Here is a 17,270-nt window from a genome sequence, read left to right as displayed (position 1 = left end):
AAGTAGGTTTGGCATTATGTATTGCTATATACAGTTTTCTTAAGCAAATTGTGTTTGTCAATCTGTTTTACTAGTAACAGAACTCTCTGTTGCAGGTTGACAGCATTGGGCTATTGGCTTAAAATTAGCATCAGTATTGTATTAACCTGTCATATGGTTATAGATGGTTATTTTATTACTGGCTAAATGGAAAAAAATGCTGAGATTCCTCCATCCACACAAGCGAGGTTGATGAAGGATTCCCCCCGCCAGGACATTTTAGTCTGACAAAATACTGAGTACACTGATCAGCTGCTGCATTGACTGACAATAGTTTTCCAGCATGTCCATTCAGCTGAAGTCAATCTAATGGTAAACTTCTGTAAAACAGGGAGAGCTGCACACAGATTGAAATTCAGCAAGTCCTTGCTGTACTGGCCAAATTTCAATCCCTCTATGCCCAGTCTTGGCCATTGGGCTGGCTATCAGGTCTGTAGTTGATATGCGAAGACATGATAGGCATCTGAACGGCCAACTGAAGGCATATGAGCACAGCACGCTGACAATGCTGCCACTAATTGTGAAGCAGTGGCTTAGTGCTATCAGCCTGGAACAGGCAATTTTGTTTTTTACTGACATGATACTTATGTAAGAAGCTTTGCAATAGCTTCAGAAGAAATTATTTGCAAAGCTATATAAAGTGAGCCATTATCCCAAACATACTGAGAAAATAGGAAATTTGGCTTGTAAATTCCTTATCTTGGAGTACAGTACAGGACACAGGACTTGTTAGACTGTGGGTTATATGCAAGCACCTTCAGGTGATTGGACACCAGCAAAAACTTGATAGAGCTGGCCCCAGAACGCAATTATGCAACCCTGCCCACCCCGTGAGACTCCAAAGTGATCATGACACAGAGGGGAGAGGCTGTGTATTGTACTTCAAGATGGCATGCAGTGTTTTTATGGTATAGGAGCGCTGAACCTTGTGGGGGTTGGTTGTGACATAATATGTGCTATGTTGTACTGAAGGTTGCTCACTGACAACTGTGGTGTCTTGATGAACCCTGGGGCCTTCGGTCAGTAGGTCTGGTCTGTTTTGAAGAGGTCAAAGCTTGTCGACCAGAGGTGTGAGTTTGTCTCTCTGTGTACCATGTTCTTCTGGGACAATTTGGTGTGATGACAATCACTGGAACCCTTTCCACCTCTATGTTGCACAGAAGTCAAGGAAGGATCTTCTGAGAGAAGGCATAAACCAGCTTGAACTGAGCCCAAGCAATCACCAGAGCGTTCACTGCAAAGGCTAGAAAATCCCTGGTCTTGGTTACAGATTTATTTAGCTTGTTGATAAACCTGGAGGCTATGATGTCCACGTCCTGTTTACCACACCTTTGATAAACTTTATGAAAGATCTCTGGGTACAGAAGCAATTTTTCATGTCCTAGGCATTGGTGACTTATTAAGTTCATCTGCCAATGGTCCGCTCCAGGGATATGGATAGCCAGTAGGGTTGGAATGTGAGTTTCCACCCAGGAGAGTATTTAGACTTGTTTATTTTAAGGCAGCCGGACTTATGGTAGCTTTTGTGGGCCACTGCTGTGGAATCGTCTGACTGTACCGTGATTGAATGAGCTGAAGTGAAACTGGGAAAAGGCAACTGCTTCAAAGGAGGCTACCATGAGGCCTAAACCCTCATGCAGAAGAGAATTGGGGATGATGTTTTAACCTGAGAATTCTTTTGTGGGAACTTAGGGAAGCAACTACCTCTAGGGAAAGGAACATTTTGACTTGGACTGTGTTCAGGATTAGACCCAGGTACTCCAGATGGTTTGCCAGTGGGAGAACAGACTTTGGAAAGTTTGAAGGAACTAAATTGGTCTCTGAACATTGGTAGCAAAGGTTGTAGCTGAAGAGTCATTCAGTAGGAGGTTGTCCAGGTAGCCTGTGACATGAATGCCCTGGGTTCATACAAGGGTCAGAAGCAGGGCATGAAAATGCAGGGTGCAGAGGGGAGCCTTAGTGGTAATGCTACACACAGAAATGTTTTACAGATTTTAGTCCAGTATTGGGTGAAAGCCACAATTTAGGTTTGGCACTGTGAATAGGTTTGAAAAGAAGCCTTGGAACCCTTCTTTGAAAGTACCTTTGAATCTGAAATCTTTATACCTGAAGTTGTTTTTTGGGGTCTAAAGCTGGAAGGCAAAAGCAAGGAGGGGGCAGAGATAGAAACCCCTTTGAAGTTACAGATTAGACCCAGAAATCCAGGGCATGTCGCATCCAGACTAACTCAAACACCAACAGATGCCCCCCCACCTCCACTCTTAAAAGTACGTGCACCCCTTCATTGTGAGGAAGGTTGCTGGGCAAGCTTGGTGGGCCTGGGAATCCAAGCAGGTTCAGCAGACCAAGCTTTTAGCCACAAAATCCTGCGGATATGCACAGAGAAAAGGGACATTCTAGTGACTTGGCAAATCACATTTTCTAGAGCAGGGGTACTGAATTAAAATTCAGGTCCAATCAGTAAAATTTTCTTCCAGCAAGATCTAAATTACATATTTGTGCCATCCTTGACATCACAGCCACCCTTCTCTTATAACACAATCCCGTTCTTACATCAGTGTCCTCAGTCCCCCCTGAATATCAGAACCCCCCACTTTACATCACAGACCCCCAACTTCATGTCACAGTCTCCCCTTCACAGCAGTGTAATTTGCCCCCTTCCCCCCCACACACACAGTGGTGTTCTTTGTTCCCTTTTACATCACCCCCCACCCCCACGTACACACACAGAGCGGTGTCCTCTGGCCCCCTTTTCACATCCCCCCCCAGAGCGGTGTCCTCTGGCCCCCTTTCACATCATCACCCCACACACACACACAAACACACACACACACACCACAGTGGTGGTGTCCTCTGGCCTCTTTGGACATCACATTCCTCCCATCCCTCTCCCCAGCCATGATGTCCTCTGCCCATTTAAACAGTATATTGTGTATACAGTGAAGGAAAGAATTTTTTGATCCCCGCTGATTTTTAATGTTTGCTCACTCACAAAGAAATGATCAGTCTAAAAATCGAATGGTAGGTGTATTGTAACACTGAGAGACAGAATAGTAACAACAAATTCAAAAGAAATACATGTCTAACAAATTATGCACTGATTTGCATGTTCATGAGGTAAATAAGAATTTGATCACCTATCATTCAGCAGGATTTCTGGCTACCAAGTACATTTTGTTACCTGTATAAAAGATACCTGTCCACAGGAGCAATCAAACAATCAGATTCCAAACTCTCCACCATGGCAAAGACCAAAGAGCTGTCCAAGGATGTCAGGAACAAGATTATAGACCTACACACGGCTGGACTGGGCTACAAAACTATCGCCAAGCAGCTTTGTCAGAAGGTGACAACAGTTGATGCAATCATTCGCAAATGGAAGAAACACAAAACAACTGTCAGTCTCCCTAGGTCTGGGTCTCCATGCAAGATCTCACCTCGTGGAGTGTCAATGATCATGAGAACAGTGAGGAATCATCCCAGAACTACACATGAGGATCTTGTCAATGATCTCCAGGCAGCTGGGACCACAATCACCAAGAAAACAATTGGTAACACACAAGGATTGAAATCCTGCAGTGCCCGCAAGGTCCCTCTGCTCAAGAAAGCACATGTCCAGGCCCGTCTGAAGCTTGCCGCTGAACATCTGAATGATGCAGAGGAGGACTGATTGAAAGTGTTGTGGTCAGATGACACCAAAATGGAGCTCTTTGGCATAAACTCAACACGGCGTGTTTGGAGGAAGAGGAATGCTGCCTATGACCCCAAGAACACCATCCCAACTGTCAAACATGGTGGTGGAAACATTCTGCTTTGGGGGGTTTTTTCTGCTAAGCAAACAGGACAACTGCATGGCATCAAAGGGACGATGGACAGGGCAATGTACCGTTAAATCTTGGGTGAGAGCCTTATTCCCTCAGCCAGGGCATTGAAAATGGGTCGTGGATGGGTGTTCCAGCATGACAATAACCCAAAACACATGGCCAAGGCAACAAAGGAGTGGCTAAAGAAGAAGCACATTAAGGTCCTGGAGTGCCCTAGCCAGTCTTCAGGCCTTAATCCGATTGAAAATCTGTGGAGGGAGCTGAAAGTTTGAGTTGCCAAACATCAGCCACCAAACCTTAATGACTTGGAGAGGATCTGCCAAGAGGAGAGGGACAAAATCTCTCCTGAGATGTGTGCAAACCTGGTGGCCAACTACAGGAAAAGTCTGACCTCTGTGATTGATAACAAGGGATTTGCCACAAAGTACTAAGTCATGTTTTGTGAAGGGGATCAAATACTTATTTCCCTCATGAACATGCAAATCAATACATAATTTGTTAGACATGCATTTCTTTTTTTTTTGTTGTTGCTATTCTGTCTCTGTGTTACAATACACCTAACATTTGATTTTTATACTGATCATTTCTTTGTGAGTGGGCAAACTGTCAGCACCTATGGTAGTGAGCTCTATAGATCCTCAACTTGGGGTTCCCCAGGGCGCAGAGTCTAAGCCCCAGCCTGCTTGTTTACCAGAGCCCCTGATAGTGGGGATGGACTTGCAGCAGGCTGAGACCAGGTTGCGGCCCCCAGGTACACCCAGCTGAGGTGGAGGAGACCGCTTGCAGGAGCAGAGTATAATGGGAGAAGACGAAGGGAATCCAATGGGCAAGCTGAGGTCAGGACAGGCGGAAAACAAGCAAGGTCGTGAACGAAGCCGGGGTCGGTACATAGATAATATAGGAATCACAGCAGAAACACACAGGAGCTCCAACAACTAAGAAGTTTCTCAGGCAAAGTGGTCTAGTCTGAGCACATCTAATATAGACAGGCAGACAAGGATGCGGGACAGGAAGTGATGGAAGGGAAGGAAATAAAACCCAGAGGACAGCAGACGACGCCCATAGATGAGCACAGACAAACACATGAGAAGGGATGGAACAGGACTGCAGCAAGAAGGTAAGAACACAAACAAAACTGCAGGCTAACATATGACAGTACCCCCACCCTTACAAGGTCGCCCCACTCTTTTAGGGCCAGGCTTAAGAGGAAACTTCTGATGAAAAAATTCCACCAGACGAGGTGCAGAAACATCAGTAGAAGGAATCCAACACCTCTCCTCAGGACCATATGCCTTCTAGTCAATTAGATACAAGAGCTTCCCTCTGATGAATTTAGAATCGAAGATTTTCTTGACTTCATACTGATCCGAAGTACTCGCTATTGGGGAAGGATGATGATGAGGACGGGAAAATCTGTTGATGATATACGGTCTCAGAAGAGAAACATGGAAAACATTATGGATTCTCAAATGTGAAGGGAGGCAAAGTTCAAAAGCAACAGGATTGACCTGGCAAAGGATGGTAAAGGGACCATTGAACCGAGGATCAAATTTCATAGAGGGTACTCGAAGACGGATATTCTTGATAGAGAGCCAAACCTTGTCACCAGGGAAAAATTTGGGACTCACCCGGAGATGACAATCTGCAGCTATTTTGTACTTGGAAGCTGACAGATGTAAGTTCTTGGAAACATTTGCCTCAGAAGGGGTAAGAATAGAAGAACATACGACAGGAAACTGGGCTGGAGCAGACACCAATAACCAGGCTGAAGGGTCTGGTGAGGAGGCTGCCAGGAAGAACACAGGAGTAGGCGTGAAGGCTTCGATTTGTACAGTGGGCAAGACAGGCTGTGCAGAACAGGAACCTGGGGTAATACAAGGGACAGAGGGCACTGTAGGATGTATGGGGACAGGACAGGGGACAGAAGGCACTGTAGGGTGTAGGGGGGCAGGACAAGGGACAGAGGGTACAGTAGCTACTAATGTGGAAACCACAGCTGGGTCCAAAGCAGCTCTAGGGAGTTTTGGGGTCTCAGCATGCAGGGCACATGAATCTAGGAACTCAGATGGTACAGAGGTCACAGATGTTGGGACCTCCACCCACCCAGAAGGTAGCGACATAAGAGCTCTAAGCTGCACTGTATGTAAAAGGACAAATGATTTGGGCACCAAAGATTGTAAGAAACTAGAGGTGGACAGCACCAGAAGGGGGCCCGCAATAGGAGTAGGCAGGGGAGCAGCTTTACTACAAGAAACATCTTGTAAGGTCTGGCAATGTTGAGGGAGCATCAGAGAGGTGGTGGCCTCAGCCACGGGTACAGTGCGAGGTGGGAACATCTTAGGGAGACAAGTCTGATCGCATTTTGACCCCCAAGACAATACTTGGCCAGAGTTCCAGTCAAGATTGGGTGAGTGTTTCTGCAACCATGGAAGTCCAAGAATGATGGGGCTAGAAGACTTAGGGAGGATCAGGAAGGAGATTTCCTCACAATGAAGAGCGCCAACATGCATATACACCAACATGGAGGTGGTCTGAAAGCGTAAAGGCCCTAAGGCCATCAACTGTAGATACTGATTGGGGAGTCATCAAGGGGACGAGGAAATCCACATAAGCAGAAACCTGGTACGAATTTAGGGCCCAATGAATGGAGACAGGTATGATAAATCGAGGGAAGGTGGCAGAATTCAGGTTCTGGTCTAGATCACCTCCCGCAGAGTGACCTTGACCCGAGTTTCCTAGGCAGATAGAACATGACTTTATTAGATGACCTTCAGCCCCACAATAAAGGCATAGGCCAAATCTTAGGTGACGCGATCGCTCTTATGGAGTAAAGTGTGTTCGGCCTAACTGCATGGGCTCTTCAGATGTCGGTACGGTTGCAAAGGTAAGTTGATCAGGGACTTTCTGGAAAACAGGAGCAAAAGAACCCACTGGAGGGCGACCCCATCTTGCCCCCATCCAAAGCTGTCCTGCTTCCCACTCTTCTGTGACAGCAGCGGAGACTGGGGAAAGAAGCGGTCTTAAATGGCAGGACCACAGCAGTCTGACGAATGGGACAGTGGTTTAACCATTTAGCGATGCCTATTCTAGAGTATCAATCCAACTCAATGTTGATGGTTTCGGCTGTAATTGTTCTGGCTAATAGATATAGCAACAGCTGCTGTCTGCAGGGGGGGACCTGCCAGGGCTAAGAAGACCTTTAATTGGGGCTGCTAGATTCCTATCAACAGAGTCCTTAAAAAGGGAACATTCTCAACAGGAATTGTATGGTGCTTATTGAGAATTGAAATGATAGGATCCACCACCTGAGTGCATTTCTTTTTAAAATCCTTAATTTATTTAATTTCTAACAAAATTCTAATTTTTGGAACAAATGAATTCTGTGTGAAGGATAACTAAGGAGATCTCTGGGAAGCTTAACAATCAATGATTCATGAGCTGGTTTCCCTGCTTACAGTTGAATGTAAACAAAAGAATGCCAGCAATTAATTTTTTTTTTAAATGCGTGGGCCCCCCCCTCATCCCTACCAGACCCTTTGGGTCTGGTATGGATTTCAAAGGAACCCCACACCAACCCCATAAAATCCATACCAGTCCCTTATCTGAACATGCAGCGTAACAGGTCAGGAAAGGGGAGGGGGGGGGGTCAAAGCGAGTGCCCCCCCCTCCTGAACCATATCAGGCCACATGCCCACAACATGGGGGGGGGCAAAGCACCTTGTCCCCCTATTGATAGGGACAAGGGCCTGTTCCCCACACCCCTGGGCTGTGGTTGTGGGGGTCTGCAGGGGTAACTTATCTGAATCTGGAAGCTCTCTTTAACAAGGGGGCCCCCAGATCCTGCCCCCCAAGTGAATAGGAGGCTCATTCACCAAAAAAGTGTAAAATGTGAAGAAAAACACAACAGTTTTTGACAACTCCTTTTATTAAGACAAAATGCAGCCGGAAGTAGATCCAACGTCAATCACGATGATCCCAAAGATGGAAAAAAAAAAACCAGAGCTCTGCTCCCACCGCTGGCTCCTGGCATCTGAGCTCTCCGCCGTCTGACAGTTCTTAAATAGCTAAGGGGCAAGGCCATCCAATGACATCACCTGTTGGCCCTACCCCCTTGTAACATCACCGACCGGGGACTTGTCAAAAAATATTGTGTTTTTATTCACATTTTACACTTTTTTGGTTAATGAGTAGGGGTACTATGTAACCCATACTCATTCACATAGGTAGGGGGGGCAAGAATCTGGGGGCCCCCTTGTTAATTGGGGCCCCCAGCCCGGGGTTGTGGGGAAGAGCCCTTGTCTCCATCAACATGGGAACAAGGTGCTTTGGGGGGCCCCCTTACCCCAAAGCCCCCCCCATGTCGAGACCATATGGCCTGGAGGGGGGGGGCACTCGTTCTCCCCCCCCACCCTTTCCTGACCTGGCTGCATGCTCGGATAAGGGTCTAGTATGGATTTTCTTTTTGGGGGGGGGCACGCTGTTTTTTTTTTTTTTTACATTTTTAGTTGCCCGCATTCTTTTATATACATTCAACTGTCAGCAGGAACAATGACTGACAGCTGATGAGTCAGCGGTTGTTAAGGATGCGGGGGCCGGCTCCCCAGCCCTCTCCTTAGCAACCAGCTATTCCTAACACAGAATTTGATTTTAATTGGTTCTGAAAATTAGGATTTTATTAGAAATTCAATAAATGAAACGAAATGTAACAAAAAAAACTGATATTTTCCAATTGGTCAAAAAAAGAAAACTTGTACTCAAGTCGCCAGCAAAGTGTCAGGTAGTCACCTGGCAAAGTAGTACTGTAAGTCTTTTAGTTCGCAGTAGTGTGAACTGAGCCTTAGTTTGTCCACAATAGAGAACATTTGGCATGAAGCATGTACATCATAAAATGCAGGGGGGGAATCTAGATTGTAAGCTCCACGAGCAGGGCCCTCATATTCCTTCTGCACTGAAATGTATTGTAATTGTACTGTCTCCCTTATATTGTAAGGCACTGCACAAACTGTTGGCGCTATATAAATCCTGTAAAATAATAATACTCTTCAGGACCTGCTACAAATTCAGGATCCTCAATACTTTCCTTCATAATATCCTTAATAATAGGAGGTTCCAATTCTAAATCCTGAACAGGGTCGGAGGAATAGAAGATACTGTATGTTGTGTTACTGGCTTCTGGAAACCAAAGGTTCTAGAAGTGCCAAGAGTTTTCCAAAAATTCAAACATAGTGACAGAGAAATCTGCTTTTATTGGTCTACTGTAATTTATTATATCTCAACAGTTGATCAGATTTGATGCCTTTTATAACGAGAAGGAAAATTTGCAGATGTTTTTGAAAATATGGAATACGTATATGAAAATGTGCACTTAAAACATGTAAAGTTAGCAATTACTTTTAGGTATATTGGATATTAAAGCAAAACTTCACTGACTAGTTTTAATGCTTGTGCTGCTAGTATTAGTAAATAGGACATCATATTTACTTGTCATAAACTTTTTGATTACATTTCTTAAGTCACTTTCTGGTTTCCATGCCAAGGCAAATGATGTCATATATTCCAAGAGTCTTCAGGAGAGGAGAAGGGGCTTTCTCAGCTAGGCACACCCTCCTGCATGCATGCCTGAGCTAAGGACAGATGAATCCCAAGAAGTGGAGGTGCTCAATGCAGTGCAGTTCCACTTTAATGCAAAATGGTTTCCCCTTAAAGCATAACTAAAGGCAAAACTTGTTTTTTCTTGTTTTGGGCAGAGTTGAGAGGGATTGGAATATTTGTCAGGTTTTTATTGCTGCCTGTGTCCTCATTAGGGTGATTCACACGCTCTCATTTTGTCATGTTTATCATTATCATTGAAAGCGAAGGTAAAATTAAATCCCAAATTTTGGGTTGTCCGCAGAATAGTAATAGAGAGGAAATCTTCCAATAGGGACAACCAAGGATTTCCTCTTTGAAGGCATTTCTTCTCACTCTTTTGGTTACAGGACAGGACACAGAAGGCAAAAAATAAACCTGAGGGGGTTTTATAACCTTACGTTAGTCTATCCAAAATGACATGTTTTTCCCTTTAGGTTTACTTTACTCCTTTCTTCCTGTAATATTACCAGTGTAAAACAGTATTATGTAACAGAAATTATTAATGAACAGTGTTACACTTTTACAGGGTAATTGTTTCATTTAATGTTTTAACATCTGTATTCTTTTTTCTATTGCTTAGGACACGAACTGCATTTGAGATTAAACTGCAGAGGACAAGTAAATCTACAGACCTCCGGATTCCATCATCAGTATGCACTATGTTTAATGTGTTGGTGGATGCTAAAAAGCAGTGTACTAAACTATGTGTTCTTGATGGTGGGCAAGAGGTAAATGTCCAAAGTGTATTTTCTTTGTTCACATCCATTTGTATTACTTAGTTGTATAATTTGCACTAATGGAATTTTTTGTGAAATTCTGGAGTATTTAATTGCGCACATACTTTGTTGGCCTTGTCTTTAATAGTATTTTAGGTTATAAAATTAATTTGTAGAACATGAACTCTTTTACTGCCACCAACGTATACCATACATTGGTGGCGGGGAGGGAGTTTATAGACACTCCTAACTGCTACAACAGCTGGAAGTGTGTGTTCACTGTACACTGTCAGCTTTCCGTAGCCTGGGACTGTACCCCCATCCCCGCCACGCTTCCTATTGACCCGGAACCCGAGTTGTGGGTGTCGCCAGGTAGAGGGAAAGGAGACCAGCAAGCATTTATTCGCTGATCCCCTCTAGCTGTAACAGACAAAGATAGTGAACTCTCCCTAGCTGGGATATAAGTAGCAATAAAAAAAAACAGATGGGACTTCTAAATCCTAACCACTCTACCTAACCAAATTAAATGTTTTGACCCTTGATACATTTTTGGGTACAAAAAAGGTCTAACCAAACACACTTTTTTTTTTTTTTTTTTTTAATCAGATTGGGAAGATTTAACACCTCTTTCAGGCTACTGCTTATGACCCCACTGGAGAGGGATTCCCATACACCATGGAGGTGATCTCTTCAGTAGTGTCACAGATAGTATTTAACCACTTCCCATCCAGCCGTTGTATATAAACGGCCGGACGGTGGCAGTGCAGGGTTGGGTAGCCATTTATAAACAGCCTCCCTGCACAATGCTTGTGCGCGCTCCCTGGGAGCACGCAGCACCACGATCCGGTGCCCGCTGTGTCCTCCGGACAAAGTGGAACACCGATCGTCGGATGGGACCTCTATGCAGAGTAGTACGCAAGATGTCACTTCTGACATCATTGCTTACTACATGTGAAATCTGTGCATGATCACAGAGGTCACATGGTACAAGGCTATTCACAACAGTCTTGTACCATGTGACAAGGTGCAACCAATCACAGCTCACAAAGTAGCTCTCAATGGCTGCAAGAATGCAGCTAGAGGGGAGAAACAATTGCTTTTACAGCCTTTATGGGTGTAAAAGCAATCAGTGTAAAAAAAAAAAAATATTCATCATCCCCCACAAGTAGTACAGTGTCACCATGGTGGCACTGTACTGCTAGGATGACAGTATGTAAAAAAAAAATAATAATAATATAAAAAAAAGTTAAAGTTTAAAAATTATATTTTTTGGTTATAAACTAATTTGGGTTATTTTTTTTTTTCTACTAAAAAGATAAGAAAAACTTTTTTTCAAAATTTTTGGACATTTCATTTACATAGCAAAAAAAATAAAAATCCCAGTGGAGAATGAATACCACCAAAATAAATCTTTATCTGTCTCAAAAAAATGCTAAAAAAATCATATGGGTACAGTGTTGCATGACCACGCAATTGTCATTCAAATTGTGATAGCACTGAAAGCTGAAAATTGGCCTGGACAGGAAGGGGGTAAAAGTGTCCGGACTGGAAGTGGTTAAAACCTGCCTGAAGTTCTAATCCTGAAAGCTATCTAAAATATTTTATAATACTTTTACCAGTGTAGTTCTTTCTTTTTTGGTTTATGCAGGAATTTTATGGCATCCGTAACCCCCCCTCCCCCCCCTCCCATGTCCAATATTTAGAAAAAAAATCTGTTGGTTCTGTTTTCCCTGTATTTTTCCAGATCTGTGTTTACATACAAATATTTTAAAATGTAACTTTTATTGCAGCTACACTTTGTGAGCTCTGATATCCATACCCACTCTGTATGCCACCCTTCAGCCCCAAATGGGACTTTGTGCAATCATATGCAGGATCCCTAGCGGGGATTCCCGGCAAGTAGTTGTGGTAGGCAGCCCCATTGAAAGCAATAGGAGTTTGACGGGTCCCGCAGCTAATCGTGACCACTGACTTGTAATCGCTCATAGAGTGGCTACTTGCACATAATTGGCCATTGACACAGTCAGGAGAAATTACTCCATACATGGCTATATGTGAGCAGCCAAGATTAGCTGCAGGAGCTGTCAGCATTCCACTGCTTTTAATGGGGCTGCTTCCCCACAGCTAATTGCCGAGAACTTCCTCTGGGATTCCCGCATATGACCGCACATGGCCCCATTCACAAATGGCCTGTTTTTTTTTTTACTTACCTGTCTATGCTGCTCCGAGATCTTCACTGTGTGGTCTGTTCAGCACTGGGCAGCTTTTTCTTAAAATTTTCCACTCAATTATCTGAGGGATCATACTCTGTAATGAAAGCTAGAGTACACATTCTCTATAGGACTGAATGGAGATTGGATATGGGTAGATACTGGTCTAGACAATGAAAAAATTAAGAGGCTGTGGTACCAAGCAGGCTGCATGGGGAGGAACTTAAAGGGGCAGGGGTAGCTGAGTATAAATTGTGGAAGGGGAATGGGGGGGGGGGGCTGGAAATGGGCATTGGAGTCCAATAATTGTAATTTTTGTAAATGTGCAGTTACATTTTAAACTGTGTACACCCATTATCAGTCATAATATGTTCTCTGTTATTTTTTTTTCTTTTTTCCCCTCATTATTATCTCTTACTTATTGTTATATCCTCCTGTCATATTTTATTTCCATGTACATTTGTTTCTGGATCATTCCATTATATCACCCAGTTTTCTAAGCAGTGGGTAAGTGTTTCTTACACATATAAATTCACTAAAAAAAAGTTGGTTTGTCTATATATGATTGTGGTGTGAGTGAAGCCACCTTCCCATTGTACCATTTTCTTATTTTGAGAGATGATGATTATGATAGCTGTGTTTATAATGGCCGTTGGCAGTTTGAGACAGTCGGACCTCAGTTTACTGGAGTATTGCAGTGGGTTACTGCATTTTGTGTTATTGTATTAAAGTGATACTAAAGTCTTGTTTTTTTTTAAATAACAAACGTCATATTTGCACAGAGCAGCCCAGATCCTCTTCTTCTCGGGTCCCCCACCTGCGCTTCTGGCCCCTCCCTCCTGTCGGGTGCCCCGACAGCACGCAGCTTGCTATGGGTGCACCTGAGTAGGCACGTCCTGAGTTGCGGCTCTACGTGTTCATTTAGCTCAGCCCGCCCCTCCCTCTCCTGATTGACTCACTGATTGTGATTGACAGCAGTGGGAGCTAATGGCTCCCGCTGCTGCCTCAGCCAGTCAGGAGTGAGAATCCTCGGAGAACCGAGGCTCTAGTGGACATCGCTGGATCGAGATGGGGCTCGGGTAAGTGTTAAGGGGGCTGTTGCACAGAGAAGGTTTTTTACCTTCCTGAATAGAATGCATGAACCTTTAGAACCACTTTAACCTCTGGGGACATTATAGAGGTAATTAATGCAAAAAATTCTATAACAAATCTGAATTAGCATTAGACAGAATGTTTAATTAGTTTGTAAGTAATGTGCCCTGAACACTTTACCCATGTCCCTAAGTATGGCAAGTCACTCACATCTAAGATCTGGGATGCAGCCGTTTTATGAATAGTTGTCTATATATTGCCAAAACTGTTTTCTTTTATATCTACCATTATTACTCCAGTGACCATTTAAAATTCCATAAGCCTGATGTTGTAGAAATTTCATTCCAAAAAGGATACCTGTAGACATAAGCTCTCTTAAAGAATATTTAAACTCAACATTTCATATTCCTGATATGTCCCTGCTGTACCATGTACTTGTATGAAATGTTTCCTGTTCTCTTTGTAGCACTTCCTTTGTGTGAAATCCTTGGTGTTCCTGCCAGTCCCTCTGCTTTCCTATCAAAAGTTAAAAACTGACCATGCTAGGCAGGAGAACACTGCACGGTCAGTTCTTTAGCTATGGTGGGAACTCAGCCTGCTCTCCTCCAATGATCAAACTTGTCCTGACCCCCCCCCCACCCACACAGCCTTTCACTGGGAAGATCAGTGTGCTGGTTTTTCTCCTCCCCAGCTTTTATGCAGAGGGAATGTGGGGACATTCTGTATATAATGTTTTGCCTTTCATTTCTATTTTATACTGTGTGTTTTACAAGGTGAAGGTTTACAATCAGTTTAATTTATGCAGGGTCACCAAGTAGATTTGCAGTATAAACTTCCAGCAGTCTGTAATCTGTTTAAGATTCCTCTGCAGTCTATTCTCTATTCCAAAAGATGGAAAAAAAGTTTTCACATACCTTCTTTCTTTTCAGTCTTGGTTTGTAGAAATGCTATAGGGCAATGTAACAGGGCAATTTTACACAGGCCTGGGTCTTTGATGACAGCTTTCAAAGCACAAGGTCAGGGACGGCAGAGGTAACATTAGTTCAGCAAAGTTTTTTCCCTAACTATATAAGGATCTAATGATTTCTAATGAAGTATATTTGGCAGACAAATCTCACATAGACAGTTTTTTTAACCTTTTGTATTGTTAAATTTGTATCACACCAAAAACCAAAAATGTACATTGCAGCATACCATTCATTAAATGTAGAAGCTGCATTTGTTTTCTTTTTTTAGGCTCTTTTTCCCTCTGTCCCTCTGATCTGGCCAGTAACACACCTCTGCATTAGCGTGCCTACACTCTGGATTAAGGAGCAACAAAGACAAATTTTGATAGCAGGAACAGTTTTGTTCTTTTTGGAATAAAGTTTTTTCATAAGTAAAAGCTGATCATGGTAAGCACCCCTGTCAGTGTTAAATGGTTTATATAAAACTCAGTAACTGCTACATATGCAAGGCAACTTCTTCTGTTGAAAAACAGATTTACTGGCAGGATCACCAAGTGAAAGTAAATGAAAGCCTAAAAAAGACAATGAATACAGCCATCATATTTAAATATTGCTATGCTGCTATATAATAAATATTTGCTTTTGGATTTAATACCACTTTAATCCTTTATTTGAGTCCTTAAACAGCATTTGATATTTTATTTTTACAATGGTTTTCATTGAAAAGTTTTCAAAATACAAATAGCATCAAAGACAAATGCCATGATATATCACAAAAATAAGACTCAATACTTGTAGCCACATGAAGCGACTGAAATAAGCATTAAGAAAAACATGGCAAATGTTGTAGAACCAATACAAATGGGCTCACCCAACCTCGTTACACAGAGAAGTGAGAAAAGACCTAATAAAGTAAGAAAAGAAAGAAAGAGAAATAAGAGAAGAGAAAGAAACAAAAGAAGAAGAAGAGGGTCACCGCGGGAAGGATCAAGGTACAAAGATGTATTGAATCCATGGGTCCCGCGTTTTACCAAATTCAGTAGTATTGTTGTGTAGAATGTAGGTAAGTTTGTCTTAGATCATGATCCAGTTCAATTTAGTTTTAACATATTCTAGAGGGATAAGAGAATTCTGCCAATGTTTAGCTATAGTAATTCTTGCCGCTAACAACATATAGATAAGTAGCTTAAGGGAGTTCTAAGGAATTGTAGTGGGATATTTATGGAAGAAGGCTGTCTTTGGAGCCCTACATATATTCACCCCTGTCACCATATAGATGAAATTAAATATGCATATCCAAAATCTAATTACTATTTGGCATTGCCACCAGACATGGAACATAGACCCCACTTGGCCAAAGCGCCAAAAGCACATTTGGGAAGTAGTTGGATGCATTTTTGCAATCCGAGTTGGGACCAAGTACCACCTCAATAATGTTTTATAGTTCGCCTCAATTAAGGTGGTATTGAAACTTTGGACAATGCCAAAGCTATGTCTCACCAATCTGAGATATTATAGGTGATATTCAGGTCCCGTTCCCATTGGTCCATATAGGGAAGTTTACAACTCGGATCAGCGAGAAGGGCATACACCAAAGACATACAGCCTCTAGCCAAATTGTTACCTTGACAGGAGACTTTGAAAGAGGTCAGGATGGGTGGTTCATCCAATAAGGCAATTTCTGAGTGGATAAAAGAGGCAATTTGATCAAATCTAAAAATTTCAGTGAGAGGCATCTGCATTTTATCCTTTAAAATATTGAAGAGGATAGATTCCGGCACCCCGGAGGAAGTCTCCTATCCTCAATAACCCTTTATTAATCCACCATTGGAACACAGATGGGACCAGGCCAGGGATAAATTCAGGATTGCTGAATACAGGGGTTAAAGGTGTGTGCAAGGAGGCTAGGGACTTGTGATGGCGTACCCTATCCCAGACCGACAACAAGAAAGATAATGAAGGACATAATATGGGAGTGCGAGAGCGACAAGGAAGCCAAAGTAGAGCACCAACCGCAAAAGGATGACAGGAAAGATTCAATAGAGACCCAAAGGGGAACCGATCCCGTAGCGGTAGTATAAGCCAATTGTGCGATTTCAGCAGCTTGGAAATATGTATGGAGATTAGGGAGGCCAATCCCACCATGAGATTTCAAGGCGTATAGTGTTTTGTGGTTCATTCGGGCCTTCTATGGTTCCAAACAAAACAAAGCACCTCGGCCTGTAAATGATTTAGTTCATGTCTCGGAATCGGAATTAGCAAGGTCCTAAAAAAAATATAATAACCGGGGCAAAAACATTTTAATAGAGTTGATCCTACCAAACCAAGAAATAAAGTAAGTAGCCCAACAACGGAGGTCCTCTTTAAGGTGTTTGAAAAGAGGAGGATAATTAGCTTGGTAAAGAGTCTCAATGGAAGCTGTCAAATTAATCCGTAAATAGTGTAAGGAATTGGTGGTCCGTTGAAAATCATACATATTCCGAAGCTGGCGTTCCATGGAAGATGGCAACAAAACATTAAGGGCTGTCATCTTTTGAGAGTTTAAAGAGAGCCCAAAGAGGTCAGAAAATGGTGTAGAAGAGACAGTAAATTAGGTATGGTAGTCAGAAGGGAGGAAATATACATTAAGACAAAGTCAGCAAATAAAGCACATTTATGTTCCTGAGGACCACATTGGATCCCATGAATACCAGAGTGAGAGCGGATTGCCATAGCTAAAGGTTCAATGGCCAATGCAAAGAGTAAAGGGGATAGCGGACAACCTTGTCTAGTACTGCGCCAAATTGGAAATATAGGGGATCTGTAACCTCT

At 42.9% G+C, this 17,270-nt stretch overlaps 1 protein-coding gene across 6 annotated transcripts in view; it reads left to right on the top strand.

Annotated features, from left to right (window-relative positions):
* Window positions 1-17,270, top strand: part of CADPS2 (calcium dependent secretion activator 2) — a 694,049-nt gene that overhangs the window by 525,085 nt on the left and 151,694 nt on the right. For 3 of the 6 annotated variants that reach the window (XM_089672135.1, XM_089672133.1, XM_089672131.1), the window contains 2 exons: window positions 10,075-10,222; window positions 12,913-12,927. In XM_089672135.1, the coding sequence (XP_089528261.1) occupies window positions 10,075-10,222; window positions 12,913-12,927 (163 nt within the window). The remainder of the gene's footprint in view (window positions 1-10,074; window positions 10,223-12,912; window positions 12,928-17,270) is intronic. The other 3 variants (XM_089672134.1, XM_089672136.1, XM_089672132.1) reach the window with 1 other exon arrangement.

The sequence above is a fragment of the Staurois parvus genome, unplaced genomic scaffold, assembly GCF_062004578.1.
Source record: "Staurois parvus isolate SC_StPar_1 unplaced genomic scaffold, SC_StPar_1.0 ptg000120l, whole genome shotgun sequence".
Taxonomy (NCBI): domain Eukaryota; kingdom Metazoa; phylum Chordata; class Amphibia; order Anura; family Ranidae; genus Staurois; species Staurois parvus.
Note: the sequence above shows the minus strand (reverse complement) of the source record. Positions and strands in the feature narration are given on the sequence as shown.